This window comes from Megascapheus bottae, chromosome X (genome assembly GCF_031878675.1).
Source record: "Megascapheus bottae isolate mThoBot1 chromosome X, mThoBot2.hap1, whole genome shotgun sequence".
Classification (NCBI taxonomy): Eukaryota; Metazoa; Chordata; class Mammalia; order Rodentia; family Geomyidae; genus Megascapheus; species Megascapheus bottae.
Window position 1 is genome coordinate 81,033,690 of NC_143547.1, and position 27,002 is coordinate 81,060,691.

The following is a 27,002-nucleotide window of genomic DNA, read 5'->3' on the forward strand; positions in this document are numbered from 1 at the left end:
GGGGGGGGAGGGTAATGGGTACCAAGACATGTGAAAGGGTATCAATGTATGTGAATTAATGCACCTTCTATCTGGCAAATATCATGTAACCCTTTTACTAATTACAATAAAAAAAGAGGATATGGAAAAAGAAAAAGAAAACTGGGAAGTGGGGCTGTGGCTCAGGGGTAGGGTGGTAGCCTTGAACTGAAGAGCTCGGGGACAACGCCCAGCCCCAGAGGTCAAGCTCCATGTCCCACTAAAATTTCAGACCATGAGTGTAGCCTACCATGCACAAAGCCCTGGGTTCAGTTCCTTGGTACCATATATGCAGAAAGTGTCAGAAGTGGTGCTGTGGCTCAAGTAATAGAGCACTAGCCTTGAGAAAACTCAAGGGCAAGTGCCCAGGCCAAGCTCCAGGACTGGCAAAAAAAAGTGACCTTTCAAACTGAGTGTGGCAGTGCATGCCTATAATCCCAGCACTTAGGTAGCTCAGGCAAGTAGAGTATGAGTTCAAGGCAAGCTTGACCTGCCTCAAAAAGAGAACAAAAATTTAAATATCCATTATCTGTTCTTTTCAAAAATATTTATTACATATTTCAATTCTGGGAATGACAATGACCTAATTGCCTGTGCTTTCCCAAGTTCATTCTGACCTGAAATTGTCTCAAAACAGCAGTAAATGTTGACCTTAGTCATTTAAACGTTAATCGCTATTTACTTTTCAGTTAAAATATTATCTGAATGGTAGAAAAGATCTAAAGACAAGCCATTTCTTTTAGTCTCAGGTTACTGAACTTGTACACAGTGATTAGGAAAGGATTTTTTGCCCCCTCATTCATCATTTGTCCACTGAATCTCATCAAGTCTTATGCTCTTTACTGGTTGAACTGAGATATCTTCTTCCCAAGTTGCTGCAGGGAACTTACTCCAAGTACAGAGTAAAGTGGCTCCCAAATGGCAGGGAACACCATTACTGACACTGCTATGCATGTGATCAGGAACAGAGAGGGATAGAAAGATTTGGTTTCCTAGTCTAGTTAGTAAGACAAATGTCCATAAAGATGACCTTGTATGTGTTTTACTACATTTTTTTCCTGTGGGTCATGGGGCTTGAACTCTTTGCCTGGGTGTTGTCCTTGAGCTCTTCAGCTTAAGACTACTGCCCTACCCCTAAGCCACAGCCCCACTTCCCTTTTTCTAAGAGTCCCATGTCCTTCAGTCTCTGAGCTGGCTTTGAACCATAACCCTCAGAACTCATCCTCCTGAGTAGCGAGGACTACAGGTATGAGTGACCACATTATTATTAGTAAAAATCCAAGAATATAATACCAAACCAATTCTTAAGGTTACCTGTCTTTGCAGCATCAGGAAATATTGAAGCATCACTCAGGTTGTAGGTGAATGAAACAGCATCAATTAAATAATTAGATGCCTCCATGGTAAAATTCGCAATCCACGAGAAACTGGATCCAATCTGTACTACAATTTGGGAATGATTGTTGTCATCCCTACATTTGCTTTCATTATAGTTCATACCGGTAAAGTCTGAAATGGTTGCAGTTTTCTAAAAGCCAAAAGAAGTTGGAGGTGAGGAACAAACAGGAAGCAGTGAGTATTAGCTTTGGGAGACTAGTTGGGCAACACACATTGGCACAGCCAACAGCCAGCCCTTTGCCTGGTGTGCTTAGATGCTTCAGCCATACACCAGTCATCAGAACTGCGTACAATTAAAGAGAAAAAGGAAAACTTGCCTGAACTGCTATTTTTCAGCTGGTTGGGTTTGGTTGTTTTGCAAAGCTAGGGATGAAATCCAGGGCAATACATATGCTAACCATGTGAAGTACATTCCTGCTTTATCAGCTGTTTTTTCCTTAAAAGTTTGACTCTGAGCCAGGAGCATGGCCTAGTGGTAGAGTGCTTGCCTAGCATGCATGCAACCCTAGGTTTGATTCCTTGGAACCACATACACAGAAAAAGCTGGAAGTAGTGTTATGGTACAAGAGGTAGAGTGTTGGCTTTAAGAAAAAATGCTCCAGGATAGTGCTCAGGTCCTGAGTTTAAGACCCAGGACTGGCAAAAAAAAAAGCTCAGGGACAGCATCCAGGCTCTGAGTTCAAGCCTCAGTACTACCCTCCTCTCCCCCAAATTAAGCTGTTATATTAGATACAATTTTTTTCTATGTATATGGTACCGAGGAATCGAACCTGGGTCTGAGTATATGCTAGGCAAGCACTCTACCACTAGGCCAAACTCCCAGCCTAGATAGGATTTTAATAACAAGGAAATAGAGCAATAAGACCAGGGAGACCACCCTGGAGGGGGGTTCTAATAGTAAATAAATTTTTAGGTACAAGCCTTTAATGTTACTACATTTTAAACACATTGACATCTGAACACCATGTGGCCTTCAGATCAATGTCTTTAAACAGCTCCAAGAAAAACTAAGAATCAAGGAATTAAAAGAAATATTCACTCCAGCATCAAACAGAAAAACTACAAGAACATGTTTCAATTCACCGGGAGTTTGGCCTAGTGGTAGAGTGCTTGCCTAGCATGCACTCAGTATCACACACATAGAAAAAAGCTGGAAGTGGTGCTGTGGTACAAGTGGTAGAGCTCTAGCCTTGAGAAAAGTCCAAGGACAGTGCTCAGGCCCTGAGTTCAAGCCCCACAACTGGCCAAAAAAAAAGAAAAACATGAAATTCACCTGATCTAGGATTGGAAGAACCAGGATTTAGAGGTGAACCAAATCATTTAAGTGGCCCAGCAGGATTTGAAGCGGGGGAGGGGGGCTCAGAATTTTGGAAATGGCCCTGGTAATTTAGGTGGCCCCTGGCTTTGGAAGTGGTCCTCCTGGTCTTGGAATTGCCCCTGGGCATTTGAGTGGGCCTCCAGCCTTTTGACCTGGCCCTGGCTCAATCCACACTGGTGGTCCCCCTGGATTTGGATCTAATTCTGGAAAACCAGCACTTGCTGTTATTAAAGTACAGAACATGGCCTTCACTGTGTCTATTGACAAGATTTTAGATTTCTTTTATGGTCATCAAATAACCCCAAGTTCGGTGTGTGTACAATGAGAAAAGGTACGCCTACAAGTGAAGCTATGGGAGCCTTCGAATCTCGAGATGAAGCTACAGCTGCTGTTATTGACTTAAATGATGGACCTATAGGCTTATGAAAAGTAAAACTTGTACTAGGGTAGCCATTAACATCAATTTTTGGGGTGGGGAGTGGAAAAGATGTTTTATTGAGCAAGAAATGCCTGATACATCAGGATGACATCCGAGGTCGGGATCTCAGAATACCATCACATCAATTCTTTATGGGCAGATTTTCCTATTCCTGTGATGAATACATCCAGATTGTTTTCTTAGAATTTCCAGGTTAGAACCTGTAGATTGTCCCAACTGCATACAGATTGGTTTTTATAACACAGAGCGTTGGTTGACTGTTTACAATTCACTTCCAAGACTAATATTGCTGTACATTACAGTAAATTATCTGGAAAGAATACAAAAATGATTTGGGCTTATAATTAGGGCAACCATTTGTAAAATTCAAGGACATATATAGTTTATCAAGGAGTCTAGATTGGCTTTGTTTTATACCTTACGGGATTAAAATAACAGAAATGTCAGTGGAACTCATCAAGGGTACTCTTGCAAGCTGGTAAAAAATTGAAATTGGCAACTCTTGGAATGTGATTTAAAGCTGGACAGATTTGCTTTGCTATAGGGTCAAAATTGTCTAAAATCTTTATCTTTTAAATTGAATAAAATTTCTGTATACAGATTCATTGTCTGTGCCTTTATTGATTCTTAAGTTTTTCTCTTTTTTTTCTTTTTCTTTGTTGGTCATGGGGCTTGAATTTTGCATCTGGGTGTTTTCCCTGAGCTCTTCAGCTCAAAGCTACCACCGTACCCCTTGAGCCTCAGCCCCACTTTCCATTTTCTACTGGTTAATTGGAGATAAGAGTCTCTCAGACTTTTTAGTGCCCTGGCTGGCTTTGAACCGAGATCCTCAGATCTCAGCCTCCTGAGTAGCTAGGATTACAGGTATGAGCCACTAGCCCAGCTTTAAAGGTTATTCTGTATAGCAGCCCTGCTTCAGCTGTTGCTGCTTTGTTTGCCCTATTTCTCTCTAAATATAAAACTCTAACTTGATTTGTGCTATAACCCTGAACTTTGATTTCTAATGTCACATTTAAAAGTGTGGAATGAGTTTTGTCATAAAACATAAACTATGGCCAGGCACAGTGGCTCAAGCCTGTAATCGGAGCTACTACGCAGTATGAGATCTAAGGATCTTGGTCCGATCCAGCCAGGGTACTAAAGTCTGAGAGACTCTTATCTCCAACTAACCACTAGAAAATGGGAAGTAGAGCTGTGACTCAGGGGTAGGGCAGTAGCCTTGAGTTGAAGAGCGCAGGGACAGTGCCCAGGCTCATAGTTCAAGCCCCATAACACCCACAAAAATAAAAATAAAAATAAAAAAATAAACTATGAAGTCCTCTACCTAAAAAAAAACAACAAAAAAACAACACAAAGAATTTAAGTGTTAACATCAGTTAATGTGAAATGTTATTTGTATACATAGCAAAATGATAAGTCAGAATTAAAATGAAAGAAAAATATACTTACAGAAGTTTTGTTTTCAGCTTCATAATGTATCGTGAAATTCATCTGCCATTTCGCATAAAGGCAAATGTCTCCGCCTGAATTTTTCAAAGCAATTTCTATTGCATAGGACTGAGAAGCTCCTAGATTTAAAAAAAAATTTTAAATTGTACTATAAAAACATATATAAATAATAGCAAATTCTATCCAGTACTGAAAATCCAACAAGCTCTAAGATGAAGGAAAATGATTTTTAATATATATGATTTTCTGCTTATTTTCTTATAAAAACTATCAGTACTGAAGATTGAACCAAGGGCCCCCCACTAACTGGGGAAGCATTGTACCACTTGAGTTCCACCTCTACTACACAGCTTTTATTGAGACTCAGTTTCATTACATACACCAATTTATGATTCCTGTTGTCTCTGCCAGTCAAGAACTGGGATCACAGGTATGCAGCACCATACCCAAAAATGATTTGTGTTCCTTCCTAATTTTTAACAGAATCTTACTGGCAAAGGTAGCATTTGTCTCTTCCCAAAACAATGGTTACTAGACTTGAGATGCTGAGGTAATAGCATTGGCTACATTCACCTTCTGCTTCCTAATAATCATATTCACATTTGTGCCTTGCTAGTTTGGCTTTAGGCAATTATAGTATGCCTTTCTTTCTGCACTGCTGGGATCAAACCCAAAGCCTCCATACATACTAGCTAAGTATTCTACCAGCAAGGTACTCTCTGCCTTTCAGGGTTTTTGAAGTAAATAAGGCATGGGGGAATCTTTCAAGGGTTCTTTGTTCATTTGCTTGTTTTTGTAGGTTATGGGGCTTGAACTCTGGGCCTAGGCACTGTCCTGAAGTCTTCGGCTCAAGGCTAGTACTCTACCACTTGATCCATAGCACCACTTCCAGTTTCCTAGGTTAATTGGAGATAAGAGTCTTGGGGACTGTCCTTTCATGCCCCAGCTGGCTTTGAACCACGATCCTCAGATCTCAACCTCCTAAGAAGCTAGAATTAGAGGCATGAGCCACCAACCCCAGCTCAAGGGGCTTTTAAAACTCCTGTTTCTCCTCAGGCACATGCCTAGAATCCTAGCTACTCAGAAGGCTGAAATCTGAGAATCATGGATCAAGTCTATTCAGGGAAGTTCATGACGCTCTGATTTCCAATTAACCATCTGGAAGTAAAACTGTGGTCCAAATCATAGAATACTAACCTTGAGCAGAATACACTCAGGGACAGTGCCGAGGCCCTAAGTTCAAGCTCCAGAACATAGGCATGCACACATGCATGTACGCATGCATGCACGCATGCGCATGTGCGTGTGCGCACAGACACGTGCACGCACACACACACACACACACACACACACACACACACACACCTCCCACTTTTCCTAAATAATGATGGGATAATCTGTGGTCTACTTGCATTAAATCCAGTTTCATATGACCTAAGACACTTGAGTGTATTCCCAAATTCTTACTAACAAGTATAAAATATCACTTGTAAGCATAACCATGTATAAGAAATAACACTGAAATGAGCTGGTATATTCACAAGAAAAAGTTTAATCTTTAAAAATGCAAAGTTCACTATTGTTTCATTTTAAAATCAACTTGACTAGAAAGGCTGATGGTTCTTTCCTACATTTTCAATCTCCTACCTCGTTAGGCAGAGACCTTACAGACACAAGAAAACTTTCGGATTTTTGTATCTAACTTGACTCTGATCCTTATACTTCTACATTGCAAGAACATTCCCTATGAAATTAAAGTGAACAAGGCCTCAGTACTCTAATGCTCAGTGGAAAACATGCCAACAAATACACCTGCAGCATAAACAATGGACAATCTTAAAAGTTCCTTCATGCAGTAGTGAAGAGGTAAGCTGTTTCTTCTTAAATTAGCTGTACAGCCTTAAATGGTATCTGAGCAATTCACATCATCTACAGGCAGGGGCATGCTCTAGACTACAGAGAATAAAGTCCCAAGAGGAATAGCAAGCCAGCGTGCCTCAGCAACAGCTTTCAAGCTGTATACAAGCTGTCATGCTCCAGAGACCTGGCTGCTTTAGCAAGCCTAGAGAGTATGCTAGTGCTTGTGGCTACTGACAGTGACTAAGTATTGGCAAAAGCTCCAAAGGACCTTGTAATAAGAACTATATGTTGGTTTTCCTACCGTAAGTACAATATGAGCTAAAGCTGTCAAGCAGATCCAAAGCCACCCTGAAGTTGTACTGAGAATTGGAACTTGCAATTTTGCTAATCAACTAGAGTTTGGCTTGCTGTCTTTTGGGGACTGGCTTAACCTCCCCAGCTTCTGAGCCACCCTCAGAAGAGTGTCTGGGAGAATTCTCACTTGATCATAATAAATGTTTGTTTGTTATTGTGGTGGTTTTTGATACCACTCCTGGGGCTTGAACTCAGAACCTGGACACTGTCTTTGAGCTTATTTGCTCAAAAGACACTTGAGTCTACCACTTGAGTCACAGCTCATGTACTTCTTTGATACATGGTTGGATATGATTTGCCAGGCATTGTACATTAATGAAGATTTGGCCTCTATGTTCATTAGAGAGATTGGTATACAGTTTTCTTGGTTTTTCTGGTCCTTAAAATTTGTTAAGTATGCTGGGCGAGGTGGCTCAAGCCTGTAATCCTAGCTACTCAGGCGGCTACGATCTGAGAATCTCGGTTCAAAGCCGGTTCAAAGCCAGCTCGAGCAGTGTGAGATTCTTTATCTCCAATTAATCTCTAGAAAATGGTAAGTAGGGATGTGGCTCAAAGGTTGAGTGGTAGCCTTGAGCTGAAGAGCTCAGGGACAGTGTCCAGGCCCAGAGTTAAAGCCCCATGACTCAAGAAAATTTTTTGTTAAGTAGAATGGTGGTTACCAGAGGCCAAGGAGTGAAGGAGAAAAGAAGGATGGGAAATGCTGATTGAAGGGTTCCAAGCCACAGCTAGGGCTAAGCATCTCTGATTTGCCACTGTACAATAGAGCAACTATAGATAATAATGTACTGTACATTTCAAAAAGCTAGAAAGAAAGCTTTCAAAGTTGTTACCATAAAAAAATGATCAATCATTGAAATTAAATGAAACATTTTAATCTGATTTTTTGCCAGTCGTGGGGCTTGAACTCAGAGCCTGGGCACTGTCCTTGAGCTTTTTCTGCACAAGGCTGGCCACTGTGCTGCTTTCAGCTTTTTCTGTTTATGTGGTACTGAAGATTCAAATCCAGGGCTTCACACATGCTAGCAAACACTGTTATCACTAAGTCACATTCCCAGCCCTAATGTGATTTTTAAACATTACACATGCATCCCTGCTTTGAAACATTATCACACAATATCCCTTCTACAATGCTTAACGGTTATGTTCTATATCAATGTTTAAAAAATAGTCAAGCTCTAGCAGCTGACTGACTGCTCCAGGGATTGAGGTCTGAAGATCTGAGGACCAAGTATTGAGACAGGCTGGTGAGAAATAAATAGTAGTCTCCTGGAGATATCACCAAGAGACTCTCATCTCCAATTAACCCACAAAACTCTGGAAGTAGAGTTGTCTCAACTTGCAGAGTGCCAGCATGGAGCAAAGAAAAGCAAAGCAAGATCATGAGACTCTGAAATCAAACTCCAGTATCTACACAGACACAGACACAGACACAGACACAGACACACACACACACACACACACACACACACACACACACACACACACACTTTTTTTTAAAATAAAGCCTTTAGCTTGAGGATATTCTCTTTCTTGTTTTGAAGACACTTAAAACAATTAAAAAAAAAAAACAATTGGGCCAGGAGTTTGGCCTAGTGGTTAAAGTGCTTGCCTAGCATGCAGGAAGACCCGGGTTTGATTCCTCGGTACCACATACATAGAAAAAAGCCAGAAGTGGTGCTGAGGCTCAAGTGGTAGAGCTCTAGCCTTAGAGAAAGTCCAAGGACAGTGCTCAGGCCCTGAGCTCAAGCCCAGGACTGGCAAAAAAAAACAAAAACAAAAAAAACAAAAAAAACAAGAAAAGCCTTTCATGTATTAATCATTTTCTTGCCAAAGATATTAGGGTAGCAAGAAGGCCAATTCAAATAGTAACAGGATCAACATGTCCCTAGGAGAAGTGCAAGTTTATGAAGCAGAAGGTACAGTACACTTATCACTTGAAACTAAATTCTAGATGGTCTATCTACCCTGTGGCCCATGACCATGCCCTGAGAAATGCCCAGAGGCCCCAGCACACAGCTCAATTGCTTCCAGCCTTTCTGCCTAAGAGTGATTATTATTCTTATTATAAAGGTGACATGCAGAGGGGTTACAGTTATGAAAGTCAGGTACATTTCTTTTTAAACAATGACACCTCTTCTTTCCCTCTCCTAGTTTTTCTCTCGTCTTCCCACTGAGAAGTTATATAGTTCATTTTCAACATAGTAACTAGTGAGTGCTGCATTTGTTCACTCTTTTGTTCTTGCATATCTGTGCACCCTTTACACTCCCAAAGACAACAAACAAGACAAACAAGACAAAAACAACAACAAAGAAAAAATTCATTTCCATGTATGAATTTCATTTTCATAATTATTTTATATGATCAGAGGCACAAAGGCCTTGCATCTTTGGGTTCCTCCTTTAAAAATATTCTCCTTTGGCTGATTCTTTCCTTCTAGTCTCCATCTCCAACTGCACAAGGATCATTTTCACTCACTTTTCTTTTTTGCCAGTCCTGGGACTTGAACTCAGGGCCTGAGCACTGTCCTTGGGCTTTATTAAGGCTGGTGGTCTACCTAAGCCACAGCATCATTTCTGACTTTTCCTATGTATGTGGTACCAGGGAATTGAACCCAGGGCTTCATGCATGCTAGGCAAGCACTCTACCACTAGGCTATGCTCCCAGCCACTTTCACTCACTTCTAAGACTAACATTAATTCTTGTACTTGTTCCTTCAGATGGGCTCCCATAGGCCCTCAATCTCTAAACTAAAGACATTAAGGCTCAAAAGTTTTGGAAAGTTGGTGCAGTGCAGTGGCTCACCCCTGTAATCATAGCTACTCAGGAGGCTGAGATCTGAGGATCAAGGTTCAAAGCCAGTCAGGACACAAAAGGACCTCAGACTCTTATCTCCAATTAACCTCTAGAAAATAGGAAGTAGGGCTATGGCTTGGGGGTAGGGTGGTAGTCTTGAGCTGAAGAGCTCAGAGACAGCCCCAGGCCCAGAGTTCAAGCCCCATGACCCACAAAAAAAAACGTTTTGGAAATAGCTTCTACTACATTCTCTTCATGAAATCCTATCTTTTTTTCCTTTCAAATTCTTCCATAAATCCAATCTTTGCCATTTATTTCTGCTCTCAATCTACCATTCACCCCTAAATTCCTATAGTGCTTCAGAGCTACCCCCCAAAACCTGCAACATTCAGACACTACTATGGTTTCATCAAATGTTTACTGGCTCCAAAACTGCTATAGGACCTCAGCCATCCTTTTAAAGTAGTACTTAATCTTGTCACACCCTAATTCCTCAGCAACTCACAAATCATTTTTCCAGAACACACACCCTTTTAATCTGGTTAAACTTGTTTCCAATGGACCTAAATGTCTCACTAAGAGTCAACTTCTACCCCTAGGTTTCTATTATTCCTCTGCACTAGAAATCTTTATTCTGCTAACTGCTGACAAAAATGTTCATCTTAGCCAGGTACCAGTCACTCACACCTGTAATCCTAGCTACACAGGAGGCTGAGATCTGAGGATTGTGATTCAAAGCCAGTCTGGCACAAAAGTCTGGTAAGAAAGTTGGGGGGACTCTTATCTCCAATTAACCACCAGAAAACCTGAAGTGGCACTATGGCTCAAGAGGTAAGTGCTAGCCTTGAGCTGAAGAGCTCAAGGACACCCCCCAGGCCCAGAGTTTAAGCCCTATGACTGAGAAAAAAATGTTTATCCTAAGGATATCCCTGCTGCAAATCAGATACCCCTTGTATGGATTATAATTCCTGGCCTATATGACTGGGTGTTACCTGAAGTGAAACATTGGACACTTCTGTCTTACTTTCCCTTAACACAGGAAAGAAATATTCTAGGTTTTACTTAACAATTTCATCCATCCCAGATTTTACAAAGGCTGAAAAGGGAGCCATCAGTACAAACAACTCCCGTGAGGTGAAGGAGTAACTGCAGTAGAATTAAGCGTCCAGACTTAACAAGGTGACAGTGGCCAGTGGTGCCAGTTAAGTTCATGCTGGGTGGCAGTGGTACAGTTCTCTCCCATGGCTTAGGGTATTAAACCAGGCTTTGGAATAAATAGCCAAAGGTACCAGTCATTCTGAGTTACTTTGATAAAGTCAATGTTTTGACATGTAACATACACTGAGGAAAGTGCACATCACAAAATACATAAGGAAGAAGCACACATAATGTGAAATGTATGGTCCAAACCATTTTCACCCACTGAGCCCTGTTGTGTCAAAAAAAACATTATAAGTACAGGGTCCTACCAGTATAAGTACAGGGTCCTACCAGGTGAAATGGCTCACGCCTGTAATCCTAGCTATTCAGGAGACTGAGATTTGAAAATCAAAGTTCAAAGCCAGAACCCAGAATGGGCACTAAAGACCTTAAGAATCTTATCTCCAATTAATCACTAGAAAATGGGAAGTAGGGCTGTGGCTTAAGGGGTAGGTGGGTAGCCTAGAGCTGAAGAGCTCAGGGACAGCACCCAGATCCACAGTTCAAGCCCCATGACTCACGAAAATAAATAAGTACAGGGTCCCTCAGTATCTGTGGATTTTGGCTCCCACATATTGATATGAAAATCCAGTTATTCCAGTCCCTCATATCAAATGACAGTATAGAATGGACAGCATTTGTAGAGAATCTATGCTCATCCTGCTCTATATTTTATCATCCCTAGCTTACTGATAAAATGACCTAAACATGGGGCCAGGAGTGTGGCCTACTGGTAGCGTGCTTGCCTAGCATGCACAAAGCCTTGTGTTCAATTCCCCAGAACCACATACACAGAAAAAGCCAGAAGTGGTGCTGTGGCTCAAGTGGCAGAGTGCTAGCTTTGAGCAAAAAATGTCCAAGGACAGTGCCCCGGCCCTGAGTTCAAGCCCCTGGACTGAAAAAAAAATGACCTAAATATACTTTTCAAATGAAAAAAGTACAAATGATCAATTAATATATGAAAGTATAGTAGACATCTTAAAGCCATCATAGAAATGCAAATGAGTTATTTTATACCAGTAAATCCTGTCTCACCTTCTATTGAAAGTTCCCAAACTATCATTTTCAACTATCATTTTGCAACAGACTAGTTGTTGCTGTGAAAAATTACAGTCCATAACAAGTAATTCCTTAGTCCTAAAAAAGGTACCAACATCTGTGAATAAATGATAAACATCTGATAGATTCAAGATTCAACACATCTGAATTCCAATGTTCCCTTAATCAGATGGTCCTATCTGTGCCACAGCCCCTGGGAGTGTGTCTTTTATATGAATGTCATCTTCTGTCACTTCTGTCATGGTGGAAGAAGCCAGGTCTATTACTTTTCTCCATCTGCTATCATTCCTAGTAGGGTTGAATACATATTAGATTTTCAATAAATATTGATTACATCAAAGTGAAAATCCCCTGCAATAAGGACTTGAAATAGAGTTTAATTTCATTACAGGAAGACTAGTGCTTTAGCACTTTCAAATCATGAACCTATCAGTCTTGCTAAATACTTGTTCCAATTCCATATTAGGTTTTACTCTAGTAAGTTCTGGCATGGATTTTAAGGTAGCATTCATACTTTTCCCATAAAATCAGCTCATGGTTACTATATTTACACTTTAGTAAAAAGTCTCTAGTGTGAAATTTCCATCCTTGCTGCTACATGTGATGTTAGAATAGCCAAAAACATTTTAACTTTAAAGGCTTTAAGGTATTTAAATGTCATGACTGAATATATCTTAGAATGTATGATCATGGAGCTGAGAGTTTATTCTCCAAAGAGAAGGAAAATCAATATTCTTACAGGCCTCATGCCAGTAATCCTAGTTACTCCGGAGGCTGAGATCTAAGGACGAAGTTTCAAAGCCAGCCCAGGCAGGAAAGTCCCTGAGACTCTTATCTCCAGTTAAACACCAGAAAATGGAAATAGTGCTGTGGTTCAAGTAAAGCACTAGCCTTGAGCAGAAATGCTAAAGGACAGTGCTCAGGCTCTGAGTTCAAGCCTCACAACACCAAAAATTCAACATTCTTAATTTCAAATATCAATACTATTTCCAAAATTTCATTTATAGATTCTTTCAAAACTTAGACCTTATATGTTCAAAATGTAGCAATGTTTTTTTCATATATTTATTGTAATTAATAGAAGGGTTACATGATATTTGCCAGATAGATGGTGCATTAATTCCCATACATTGATACCCTTTCACATGTCTTGGTCCCCATTTCCCTCCCCCCCATCCCCAGTAGCAATGTTTTTAATAAGAAAAACGGAGTTAGTGCCAGGTGAAGTGGCTTACGCCTATAATCCTAGCTACTCAGGAGGCTGAAATCTGGGGATCACAGTTCAAAGCCAGCCCAGCTCAGGCACTAAAGTCCCAGAGACTCTTATTTCCAGTTAATCACTAGAAAAGGGGAAGTGGCGCTGTGGCTCCAGGGGTAGGGCTGTAGCCTTGAGCAGAAGAGCTCAGGGACAAGGCCCAGGCCCAGGGGTAGGAGAGTAGCCTTGAGCTGAAGAGCTCAGGGACAGCGCCCAGGCCAGGAAATCTGAGCACTGAGAGAGGGGCCGGGAATTTGGCCTAGTTGGTAGAGTGCTTGCCTAGCATGCACGAAGCCCGGGTTTGATTCCTCCATACTACATACATAGGGGAAAAAAATTGAAGTGGTGCTGAGGCTCAAGTGGTAGAGCTCTAGCCTTGAGAAAGTCCAAGGACGGTGCTCAGGCCCTGAGCTCAAGCCCAGGACTGGCAAAAAAAAAAAGGAAGAAGAAAAAAATAGAGAAAGAAAAGAAAAAGAGAGTCAGGTAGAGTAAGAATACTAATAAAAAAGAAAATCAAACAGACACAATGACTCCAGACACACTCTAACAAGGTGATTAAGAACACTCATCCCTGAAGCTGAAGACCAGAATTCAAACAGGGAGTCCAACTTACTGCCTGGGAGAAAGTTACCCTTACTCAAAACTGCAGCTGTTAATAGGGTCTTTGATAACATATAAACCCTTCAGGGCTAAGAGAAGTATACCAAATAAGTTAGTAATTCCTGTAGACATGCCTCCCTTCTAATAAATACATTAGCTAAAGGAATACTTGCCAATTTTTAAGAATGCTTACTTTCATCTTTTTTTTCCCCAGTCCTGGGGCATGAACTCAGGACCTGAGCACTGTCCCTAGGTTTTCTCAAGGCTAAAACTCTACCACTTGAGCCACAGCATCACTTCTGGCTTTTCTATGAATGTGGTGCTGAGGAACCAAACCCAGGTCTTCGTGCATGCTAGGCAAGCACTCTACCACTATGCCAAACTCCCTGCCTATACTTTCATCTTATTTGGTCTTTTGGGGGTAATAGACTACAGGTTCTAGGGCTCAAACTCAGGGCCTTGTGCACTCACTTGGCTTTTTGCTCAAGGCTGGTGCTGTGCCACTTGAGTTACTCCTCCACTTCTGTTTTCTTTGCTGGTTCATTAAAGAATTTTGCTACATAGGCTGACTTCAAACCTTGATCCCCAGATCTCAGGGTCCTGAGCAGCTAAGATTCTAAGACATAAGCCAAGAGATCCTGGCTCATCTTATTAAAATCTTGGCCTCAAATTTACCTATTCAGAACTATCTTTTGCTAAAGATCTTTAAAAAGACCATAGAGGTTTACAGTCCTGTACTGCACATATGTTTTTCACAATTCCTGTCACAGGTTTATTCATTACATTCATTTAATTACACTCTCGTTTTTTGGTATCCTAAAATGGAAAGGTAGTATTGTAACTTTATGCTATGGACATGTGTAAAGGAACATTAAAAACAAAACAGGACTGGAGACATTGCTTAAGTGGTAGAACACCAGTCATTAGGGGGAAAGCTAAATGAGAGCTTAAGGTGTGCACACATACACCTCTAACAAAACAAGCTGAGGGCGGGGGAGTTTTACCTAGTGGTTAGAGTGCTTGCCTAGCATGCACGGAGACCCAGGTTCAATTCCTCAGTACCACATATATAGAAAAGCCGGAAGTGGTAGTGTGGCTCTAGTGGTAGAGCACTAGCCCTGAGGGGGGAAAAAAAGCCCAAGGACAGTGCTCAGGCCCTTAGTTGGGTCTCCAGGACTGGCAAAAAAAAAAAACAAAAAAGGGGTTGGGAGTTTGGCCTAGTGGTAGAGGGCTTGCCTAGCATGCACGAAGACCCGGGTTCAATTCCTCGGTACTCCACATACATAGCAAAAAGCCAGAAGTGGTGCTGAGGCTCAAGTGGTAGAGCTCTAGCCTTGAGAAAGTCCAAGGACAGTGCTCAGGCCCTGAGCTCAAGCCCAGGACTGGCCAAAAAAAAAAAACCCAAAAAACAAAAAAACAAGGTGAGCGTAGTAGTGCATGCTACTAGTCCAAGAACTAGGAGGCAGAGGCAAAAAGACTATTCAAAAGAAGACTGATGCTGGGTGCCGGGAGCTCATGAGTGTAATCCTGGTTACTAAGGAGGCTGAAAACAGAGGATTTTCGTTCAAAGCCAGCTAGGGCACTAAAGTCTCTGAGATTCTGATCTTCAATTAATCACCAGAAAACCAGAAGTAGCACTGTGGCTCAATGGGCAGCAGCCTTGAGCTGCTGAACTCAAGGACAGCACCCAAGCCTAGAGTTCAAGTCCCACAACAGACAAGGAAAAAAAAGACTGAGTTCAAGGCCAGCAATTACCCAGGCTTCACCTAAAAAAAAATTAGCTGGTCGTGGTGGGTCAAGCCTGTAATCCTAGCTACTCAGGCGGCTAAGATCTGAGGTTCAAGGTTCAAAGCCAGCCCAGGCACCAAAGAACCGAGACTTCTAGAAGACGGGAAGTAGGGCTGAGGCTCAAGCGTAGGAGCTGAAGAGCTCAGGAACAATGCCCAGGCCCAGGGATAGGGCACTAGCCTTGAGCTGAAGAGCTCAGGGACAGTGCCCAGGTGGAGTTCAAGTATCCCCCCAAAAGAAAAAATTACTAGAACAATTTGAAGTGATAGAATGAATTCATTTTTTTTTTCAGATCAGAGAGCAGGATAGGAAATGAAATTCAACTCTAGTCAACTAATGGAAAGTGCTTATTGCTGAGTGGTATTTGGCAGATCTCCAGAATTCTTTTGCAATGCAGAGTAGGAAACCAACAAGTACTTACAAAATAGTGGTGGAGCCGGGTGCTGGTGGCTCATGCTTTAATCCTAGCTGCTCAGAAGGCTGAGATCTGAGGTACACGGTTCAAAGCCACACAGGCAGGAAAGTTAGTGAGTCTTATCTCCAATTAATCACCAGAAAATTGGAAGTTCAAGTGGCAGAGCGATAACCTTGAGCAAACACTGCTCAGGGACAGTACCCAGGCCCGAGAGTTCAAGCCCCACGATCAACAACAACAAAAAATATATCTGAGGGGATCTCTGATCACTTTAATATGAACTTATGATCAGAATGCATTGGATAAACAGTCTTCCTGAACCAAGAGATGCTCATGTTACCTCCAAAGCAACAATCCTTAGTTACAAAGTCCATGTAAAGATATATAGAAGAATAGATCTGTGCACAAGGCACATATTTGAATATTTATAATCCTATCAGATATAACCAGTGACTAATGGACTAATGACAAGTCTGTTCTTGCAAGTAATTCTATTATAGCTAGATTTACTTTAACAAACCTTTATGTCAACGCTGTTATTAAACCAATTAGGGCAAAGCTACAGAAAATTCTCCATGTTTACATCAGATGGCCTCAAAATGAGAGATGTTGGTTCTTCATGAAAACCTCTCCAAGGACTTCTTAGTTCTCTATATTAATTTTTAAACGTTCATTATGGATGTTTATCTAAAAGAGTCCAGGTAAGAGACTAGAATTATTATTGATGATTTTATTTCACAATGTGCTCTATAATTATGTGCACTCTTAGCATTGACCTTGAAACTCCCAATTTAAACACACAAAAGAACCTTTTGGAAAGCCGTATATAAAGTTCACAGAAGAGGAATATATATTGGGTCTAGTCCACAGTCATATCCCCAGTGCCCACCAATGGCTATCTGGTACTCATTAAACCGTCAGAGCATGCAAGACAGTGTGTGCTCTGAGATTAACATCATAAAGGAGGCTTGACTAGAACTAGGAGCAAAAAGGAACAGAAAATAGTCTAATATAAAAACCTAATAGTTTGGGAAAGACAAAATGTGTCCTCTTCTGTGTGTGAGCGAGTTATGGAGTTTGAAACTCCAGGTCTGGTAGCTGTCTCTGAGTTTTTTTGCTCAAGGTTAGTGCACTATCACTTGATCTACAGGTCCATTTCCAGGTCATTTAAGGAGTTTTTTTATAGTTAACCATGATTTTCTCATTTTGTTTTGAGGTTGTTTTTTTTTGCCAGCCCTGGGGCTTGAACTCAGGGCCTGGGCAGTATACTTGAGCTTTCTCAAAGCTAGCACTCTACCACTTGAGCTACAATACCGTTTCTGGTTTGTTCTGTGTGTGTGGTACATAGGAATCAAAGCCAGGGCTCTGTGCATGCTAGGCAAGCACTCTACTACTAGGCCATACTCTCAGCCCCTTAACCACACACACACACACACACACACACACACACACACACACACACACACACACACAAATATATATATATATATAATTTAATGTTACCATTCAGTTGTTATACAGAGGACTTACTGTTTTATAAGTCAGGTAATGAGTATAATTTGTGTTTGAACAATGTCACCCTTTCCTTTACTGATAAAGCTATTTCTTAAATAGCTACTTGGTAGACCTGGGATAGATACAAGTTTCCACAGTGAAACTGGTACAGCAAGAACATTAATGGTAATGAGAGGATAAATTCAGGACAGTATCCTTTACTGGCACCCACAGTAAGTACCAGGCACAAAGCAGGTACTTCACAAACTTGTTGCTTTCAAAAGCCTATTCTTGAGGGTAGAGAGTTTGGCCTCTAGTGGTAGAGTGCTTGCCTACCATGCACAAAAACCAGGGTTCAATTCCTTGGTACCACATATATAGAACAAAAGTTGAACGTGGTGCTGTGGCTAGAGCTCTAGCCTTGAGAAAGCCCAAGGACAGTGCTCAAGCCCTGTGTTCAAGCCCTGGGACTAGCAAAAAAAAAGTTATTCTTGGTAAAGAGTAAACAATTGTATAATACCTTGCAAGTATGTGTGCAAACAACATAAATTCAGTGAAAGTTATGGATGAATTGCAGAATGGGGGTGAGTAAAGAGAAATGGATTTTGGAGGGAAGGATACTAACCAGAGGAAGTGAAGCTAAGGACGGAAAAATGATTATGTATGTAATCAAAATAAGATTACTTTGCAGCTATAAAAACAGAACAATGAAACTTGTTGAAATTGTTCTGGGAGAGAAGGGTGGGAGCAGGGAGAGTAGTAAATAGAGATTGGAGTGTGATATAAACATGTATGAAACTGAAACAATGAAATCCTCCCCATAGCTAATAGAAGTTTTTTTATTAGCTTACATGAACTTTTTCTTTGTGGGTTATAGGGATTTAACTGGGCCTGGTCGCTGTCCCTGAGCTCTTCAGCTTAAGGCTTCCACCCTATGCTTGAGCCACAGCCCCACTTCCTGTTTTCTAGAGGTTAATTGGAGATAAGAGTCTCAGGATTGCGTCCTTTTGTGCCCGGGCTGGCTTTGAACCTTGATCCTCAGATCTCAGCGTAATAAGTAGCTAGGATTACAGGTGCGAGCCACCACCCTCGGTCTTACTATCAAGTTTTATAAAGAAAAGTAGCATGCAAAATCCACAAAGCAATCAAAGACTTTGGAGAAGGATTTTTCTTTTTGTAGGGGGGCAGTCATGGGGCTTGAACTCAGGGCCTGAGCACTATTCTTGAGCATTCTTTTTTTTTTTTTTGCCAGTCCTGGGCTTGAGCTCAGGGCCTGAGCACTGTCCTTGGACTTTCTCAAGGCTAGAGCTCTACCACTTGAGCCTTAGCACCACTTTCGACTTTTTTCTATGTATGTGGTACTGAGGAATCGAACCTGGGTCTTCATGCATGCTAGGCAAGCACTTTAACCACTAGGCCAAACTCCCGGCCCCTCTTGAGCATTCTTAAGGCTAGAGCTGTACTACTTGAGCCATAGTAACACATTCAGCTTTTTCTCTATGTATGTGGCACCAAGGAATTGAATCCAGGTCTTCACACATCCTAGGCACTCTAGCACTAGGCCAAACTCCCAGCCCCTTGGGAGAAGTTTTGAATTGCACACTGAATCGGGAACTATCAGGAAAAGCAACCATATTGCATTCTGCAGCTTTTTGCAAACTAGATCTAGATACATACATTTTAAGTCCTCCAAATTCTGTTCTGAAATTGAAGGCATAGGGAATGGATCTTAGAAACAATGCAAGAGGATGAATCTATGTAGTGCTGATCAATAAATGGGAAACTAGCAGATGACCTGCTAAAGTTCTTCTATGTGCTTATTTTTGCCTGTTTATTTTCTACATTGACCAAACACTGCTTTTGTAAAAACCAAACAAAAGCATTCGTTTACAAAAAAATAACACATAAGTGCCCCGAGTTTGGCTTAGTGGTAGAGTGCCTGCCTAGCATGCACGAAGTCCAGGGTTTGATTCCTCGGTACTACATACATAGAAAAAGTCCCAAGTGGTGCTGTGGTTCAAGTGGTAGAACTCTAGCCTTGAGAGTCTAATGACAGTGCTCAGGCCCTGAGTTCAAGCCCCAGGATTGGCAAAAAATAAAAATAAAAATAAAAGAAAAGAACACATAAGCTAACAAGTAGCATGCAAAATCCACAAAGCAACCAAAAACTTTGGAAAATGATTTTTCTTTTTGCGGGGGCAGTCCTGGAGCCAGAACTCAGGGCTTGGGCACTGTCCTTGGGCTATCTCAAGGTTAGCATTCTACCACTTGATCCATAGCACCACTTTCAGCTTTTTTGTGTGTGTTATGTGGTACTAAAGAATGGAACTCAGGGCTCCGTGCATGCTAGGTGAGCACTCTACTACTAGGCTGTGTTCCTGGCCAAAGGCTAATTATTACTTTTGTCCCACTTTCCCTAAAACAATAAGTGCTGTGTTTGTGACTCAATTGGCAGGGAAGTACTGCTTAACAGATACCTTAGTCAGAAGTGCCTCAGTGACTGATAAGGTGCTTTCCACCCTTAACAAGCCTTTGTTAGGAACAACTAGTATCAGTGCATTCACAGTGCAGGCAAGGATTAGTGTTCCAATATAGGGTCTCATTGGCCTGGTCCAGAAATGCTTCAGAAGTATTCCTTACTACATGTGGCCATGTGGAGTATTCATGCATTTCCAGTTGGTGTGAAATTGGACCCACTTTACTCACCTGTCCATGGAGACCTTCACAGAATTTTCATTTGTGTGAATTATTTCTACTGGTATTTAGTGTATTAGAAATTAAAAGTGAGCAATAAATAATGACATTAGAACATTCTGGGTGGTGGGTGATGTCATCACACATTATTAACCTCTGAAAAACAGTGTACTGAAGGGCAAGGGGGAGAGGGAAGAGAAAGATCTTCACAGTACTGGTCTGAAAAGTTGTCAGGTTCCCTTAATGTGTCTCATGTCCTCTCCTACATTCATATGGGTCTGCACCACACATAGCCAGAGTCACTGGTTAACAACGATGGCAGGATGAATCAGGTCAGGAAGACACTGTGATCAAAGGTCATTCTTAGACTTTTAAAGCTTTTAATGGACTACTTATTAGAACAGAGGAGAATTAGCCAACATTGCATTCATGGTGATATTCTGAAGGACCTAGTAATAATAACAGAATCCTTAGAAAGTTAATAGCCCTTTCTCCTACATGATCCTAAGTAATAGATCAATTGAGTGGTAGAGAAGATGAGAGAAAACTGTGGAGAACAGGTGGGTAGTCGACAAAAATTGCACCACAGACCAACAAAAACCTCATATAGTGGAAGCGGTGTCAATGGAAGCGTAAGGGGCTTTTTCTGGCGGGGTCTGGCTGAGAGGAAGCAGCAAAAGTCATAGAAAATTGAGCTTCCCCGACATTCCCCGCCGAAGTTTACCCGCATTGTTTGAGAGTTAGACAGACTTTTCTTTCCTGAAAATTGCTCCAGGCACCATGCCTGCTTTCACCTTCAAAACTAAGATCATTCTTCATCACTCACCCTTTTTTCTTTAGCATCAAATTGGTAAAAAGCCCCCAAGCCTGTCTCTGGCGTTAAAGCTCTCTGTGCTTTCTCTCCCCCACCCCCATGCTCTTCTTTCTGCTGATCCGATCTATTTTGTTCTAATTTTCTTTCTGACCGTTGTGGTTTCTCTATCATCTTCAAAACTCTTTCTTGATTTGGGAAAACAAGAGTCTCTAAATTGTCTCTGTCGTTCCAGAATCTGCATATACCGCCCTCTTCAGCTCGGTGTTCACTGTCCGCCCCAAGTTGCTCTTCTACCCCGATGTCCTCCTCTCTTCGGTCTGCTCTGCCTACTCCCCTTGGCATCTGCCCCCTTACTTGCCCCATTTTATTGTCAGAGGCCCTCCTTCCTTGCCATCCCTCCTCCGTCAGGCCTTCTGTAGGTCCCAGCTTCACTCCCCTAGGGAATCAGCCGCCACCCAGAATCAGCTGCTCCTTAGGTACGCATTGTCTGGACCAGTCTTTCAGGTTGTGAACTTTGAACCCGCGCTCCAGGCCCGGGTGGGGAAGACAAATCCCAGGGCCCCACAACTCACCAAGGAGGAGGCAGAGAAGAACGAGCCCCAAGCTCGGAAGTAGGGAGAGCCGGAAGCACAACATGATCCTGAAAAGCTGGAGGTAGCAGCGGGAGCGGCGAAAAGAGCAACGATACCAGTGAAAAGGCTCCGGGGACCTGGAAGTAGAGCTCCGGTGACCACTGACCACAGCGCAGCTTCACCCGAGTCATAAGACCAGGGGTGGGGCTCTTCTTCGCTTTCAGCCAATCGCAACTCTACAAAGCTGCGCGAGGATTGGTGATGTACGAGCCTATGGGCGGAGAGACCACGCCCTGGCTTTTTGGTTCACACCACTATTATACTACTAAGTGGTTTGCGCGGACGGCACTTTCTAAGGCTTAAGATGGAGGAGGAACTTTTCAGCCAGGTAGACAGTAGGTTATTTATGTTCCTGTTCCTACTGTTAGGAGAGAATAATTGTATCTGGCATTAAAAAGTGCATCTCAATGTAATTCATACAAAAATGACACAAAATTGATCTCCAAACACGCTTGTTACCCATGCACTTCATGCACTAGATGTACCTAGAAAGTAGGGGGTGATATAAACTCACTAACCACCAAAGGAGGACGTGCTCTTCAACTGCACCAAGTTACGACATCGTTTCCCATATAGAGAAACTGAACTCAGAAAGAGGAAGTATCTTTTTAAAAAAATACAGTAAGGCTTTCAAAACTGACGAACAAGGAAAAAAGACACTTAACATCCATACCACTACGCAAATGAAAATTATATATATATATGTATATATGTTTTATTATGTTTATACATATAAATAATCTATACAGTTTATATTAAATACAATGTTGGTTATATTTACCAAATGAACAGTGAAAAGACAAAACCCAAGTCATCAGATGAAGGCATTCAAACACAAGAGTAGTAACTGGAATCAAGTATTGACTCTCTAATATTTCCTTCCAAAACAATCATTGCAAAGTTTGCAAAAACAAGAGTCCTACTTCTCACTCCTAACTTTATGAAATAGAAGCTTTTCAGCTACTTGGTTGATTTTCCAAATTTTCTTTTCAAATTATCTCTGTCCCCTTTTTTTAAAAAAATGTTGTTCTTCTACGATAAAACTAGTGCATATGTTGAACTCCTTCATTTTATTATACAAATTCAATTCCTTTTATTTATTTATATTCATTGCTTTTTTTCTATTAACCAGATTTGATCATGTTCATTGTACTTTCTTAAATTTTTTGTAATTCGTATTTCTACTCAAATCTTTTGAATTGCTTTATTGATTTATTTCAATTGAGTTATTATACTTTGTAGCAACCAATACTTTCTATTGTCCTTTTCATAGTTTCTGTTAAATGATTATCTAAAAAAATTTTTTGGCAATCCTAGGCTTAAGCTCAGAGCCTGAGCACTGTCCTTGGATTTTCTCAAGGCTAGAACTCTACCACTTGAGCCTCAGCACCACTTCCTGCTTTTTTCTATGTATGTTGTACCAAGGAATGGGACCCAGATCTTTGTGCATGCTAGCCAAGCACTCTACCATGAGGCGAAACTCCCGGCCCCAAGAGTATCTAAACTTTTTATAAATTTTTAGATATTAAAAAAGTGACAAACAAGAATACATAGGGAATTAACAAACATCCATATTACTACTCAAAGCAAAATTATATATATGTAGAGATGTGTTTGTTATGTTTATACACACAAATAATCTATAATGAGTTTATATTAAATACAATGTTATATTTACCAAAAAAACAGTGAAAAGACAAAACCCAAGTCATCAGGTGAAGGCATTAAACCATAAAAGTGGATAACTGGAACCAAGTATTGACTCTCTAATATTACCTTCCAAAAGAATCATTGCAAAGTCCACAAAAACACAGATTCCTACTTCTCACTCCTAACATTATGAAATAGAAGGTTTACAGCTATTTGGTTGCTTTCTTCGCAATAGGAACTCACTATGCATCATATGCTAAATCTGAACTCCTGGTGATCCCCTTGCTCAGCCTCTGTAATGCTGAGATTACAGGTAAGCACTACCATGCCCGCATCAAATGTCTTATTTTCTTAAACACTCCAAGTGATTCTGATGGTATAGTCTATGTTTCACAGCTCGACAAACACTAAAGTGGAGCTTCAAAATCTCCCAATCCAAGAGATTTTAAGTCTGGAGTCTATGCATAAACTTGGGCAGGGATGTAGACAGTACAGACCTCCATGAATTTTCAGAAATTACATACACCATTTGTTTCTGCAGGAAATTATGTTAAACAATTTCACTATAAATAACTCCAACATAAAAATTAAGACTCACTTATCTAACCTCACTTTCATTTGCGTTGATGTTATTAACTCCTGAAAGTGAGAAAACTATAGATGTTATCTATCTGGGGCAAAATTAAGTCATGGAAAATTGACTTGCCCAATCCAGAGCCAAAATATGCTGTACCATTACTCATTGTCTTTAGTAAAACACCATTTGACTGCCCCACTATCGGCAAGGTTTGGCTACAGCTATCTTTTGGATATAGCCATCTTCAGTACACATAATTGAATTCAGCCCTCAAAAGTGGCTCCACCAATGCTTACTAATGGACTATGGCCTTACTCTTCAAATTGTATGTTGTGTAACTTTCATGTTTAACCCTCTGTTCTTGAAAAAAAAAGACAAAAGAACATAGTGGTTAGCAGATGTGGTAGTGCATGTCTATAACCTCTGAACTTGGGAGACTGCGGTAAGAGGATTGTGAGTCAAAGGCTAGCGTGCCGTACATAGCCATTGTGTCTCAAAAAAAAAAAAACATGGAGAAAGTGGTCAATGCGGAAGTCAGAAGTCTGTCAATGTCAGCTGGCAAGGCTAACGGGAAGGAAAAAGTCATATAACCTGGTCACTTTCCCTTATGTGACACAGCTGGGAAAAAATCCAGGAAATAGACTGGGGAGATCTTTCTACCAGCTCAGCACTGAGGTCATATGATCTCTAAAAGCTAGAACCTATTCTTATAGCTTCTGGTTATTTATTAATTCAGCAAACATTTCCTGAGCACTTGCTAGGAGGGGAGATTAATGGAAAAAAATGAGCCGTGCTCTCCACCTTAAAGAAGCTCACATCGTTGGGTGCCAGTGGCTCACGCTTGTAATCCTAGCTACTTAGGAAGCATAGATCTCAGAACCACAGTTCAAAGGCAGTCTGGGCACAAAAGCCATGGGACTTTTATCTCCAATTAACCACCAGAAATGCGTAAGTGGCACTGTGACTCAAGTGGTAGAGCGATAGCCTTGAGCTGAAGTGCTCAGGGACAATACCCAGACCCAGAGTTCCAGCCCCACGACACTCTCTCTCTCTCTCTCTCTCTCTCTCTCTCTCTCTCTCTCTCTCTCTCTCTCTCTCTCTCTCTCTCTCTCTCACACACACACACACACACACACACACACACACACACACACGAATGAGTCATGGTTCAAGTGGTACAGTATTTGCCTAGCAAGCAAAAGGCCCTGAATTTAAACTTGATTGCCCCCACACACAAAATTATTATAAACCCATCAATTTGTTCTGTAAATTTACTAAGAATACAATAGAAGTTCCTTTCCCCTCACCTTTTAGTTCCACTGAGAAAGAGCCTAATGCAGACTCCATTGTCTTCCCTCAGATTTGCTCACACTGCACTGTGAGACCCAGAAATTTGTGTTGTCATAGAACCTGCTAGGCGATTGGAATGCACAATCATAATTGAGAACCATTTCATATTACCAAATTGAATTGGATCTTTTCACAGGGAACTTGAGGATAGTTCTGCTGGGAAAACTGACAAATCAAATGCCATGTCTCCACTTACCGGGAGAACAAGAGGTAGAAACGCTTTGAGCACATTCTGAGTTGGACTGGTGACCACTCATACTGCCACAGCTTAGAGGTATCATCCAGAAAAGGCAGGAATGGTAAGAGAACAAAGAGGAATCAAATTTTAAAGTAATCAGGAAGACATGGTAGCAAGTATAGATCACTAACACCATGGGGAGGGAAGCATTTGCTCATCTTCTTTCCTTCCTTCCTTTTTTCTTCTCTCTTTCTCTCTGTTTTGCCAGTCTGGAGCTTGGACTCATTACCTGGGCACTGTCCCTGAGTCACTTTGTACTCAAAGCTAGCACTCTACCATTTAAGCCACCACACCCCTTCCAGCTTTTTCTGAGTAGTTTTTAGGAAATAAGAGTCTTATGGCCATTTATGCCTAGGATGACTTCAAGCCACAATCCTCAGATCTTAGCCTCCTGAGTAGCTAGGCTTACAGGCCCATGCCACCAGAATCCAGCCTTGTCCATTTCTTTATTTTACTTTTATTTTGTGTGAGCCATGGGGCTTTCCCTCTTGGCCCAGGTGCTGTTCCTGAGCTCTTCAGATCAAGGCTACTGATCTAGCACTTCTTGTCCATTTCTTTAATAGCATATTGTTTTCCATTCACTTAATTTCCATACATTGAAGCTTATTTCTTCTCCCAATCTCTACATTTTAGTGTCTAGCATTTACCAAACCTGATACTTAATATTTCTTTTTCTTTTTTTATTATTACTAGCACATATTCTTAAAAAGTAATGTTTGGAGGGGTTGGTTAGTGTGTGTGTGTGTGTGTGTGTGTGTGTGTGTATATGTGTGTGTGTGCCAGTACTGGTGCTTCACTTCCTAGGTGCTGGCCCCAAGCTCTTTTTCTCAAGGCGCTACTTCTGGCTGCTTTGGTATTTAGAGATAAGAGCCTGATGGAATCTGAAACTGGTGGTTCAAACTTGTAATCCTAGCTACTCAGGAACCTAAGATCAGAGGATCACAGTTCAAAGCTAGCCCAGGCAGGAAAGTCCATGAAACCCTTATCTCCAGTTAACCACTATAAAACTAGAAGTGGTATAGCAAAAAGAGCTCAGGGATAGAATCGCACAGTTCACACCCCACAATGAAAGAAGAAAATGGCTCAAAGACTTTCCTGCCCCCACTAGTTTCAAATGGTTTCTATGATTTTCAGATTTCAGGCCCAGAGTAGCTAGGATTGCAGGCATGAGTCATCAGCATGTGGCTAAAGTAATATGACTAAAGACATACTCATAGAGTCTTTCTTACACTATTCAGCCTTTAGGCAAATGTTTGCCATTTGTTCTCTCCTCTTTGGCCCAAAAGTCATGAGCTTGCAATGTCAATGGGATCACACTTGTAATCCTAATTGTTTGGTAAAAACATTGTTTGCAGGCTTGCGCAGGAAGAAAAGTTCATATGGGAACACTTCTCAAATCATAGCTGGGTCCAGTAGCACATACCTACCATTTAGCACTGTAGGAGGCTGACATAAGGAAGATCAGCCCAAGCAAACAAGGCCATGAGCTTCCAGCTCAGTGGAAGAAGCTGGACATGGTGGCATGTACCTATCATCCCATCCCAGCTACTAACAGGAAGCTTAAATAGGTTCAGACCCATGTCTGGGCAGAAAGTGAAGCCCTGTT

At 41.3% G+C, this 27,002-nt stretch overlaps 1 protein-coding gene across 3 annotated transcripts in view; it reads right to left on the reverse strand.

Moving 5' to 3' along the window:
• Window positions 1-21,705, reverse strand: part of Lamp2 (lysosome associated membrane protein 2) — a 51,577-nt gene extending 29,872 nt beyond the window's left edge. For 2 of the 3 annotated variants that reach the window (XM_090326461.1, XM_090326463.1), the window contains exons 1-3: window positions 21,522-21,705; window positions 4,623-4,741; window positions 1,333-1,546 (exon numbers count right to left, since the gene is read on the reverse strand). In XM_090326461.1, the coding sequence (XP_090182587.1) occupies window positions 1,333-1,546; window positions 4,623-4,741; window positions 21,522-21,585 (397 nt within the window). In that variant the 5' untranslated portion in view covers window positions 21,586-21,705. The remainder of the gene's footprint in view (window positions 1-1,332; window positions 1,547-4,622; window positions 4,742-21,521) is intronic. The other variant, XM_090326462.1, reaches the window with a different exon arrangement.
• Between the last annotated feature and the right edge of the window lie 5,297 nt (window positions 21,706-27,002).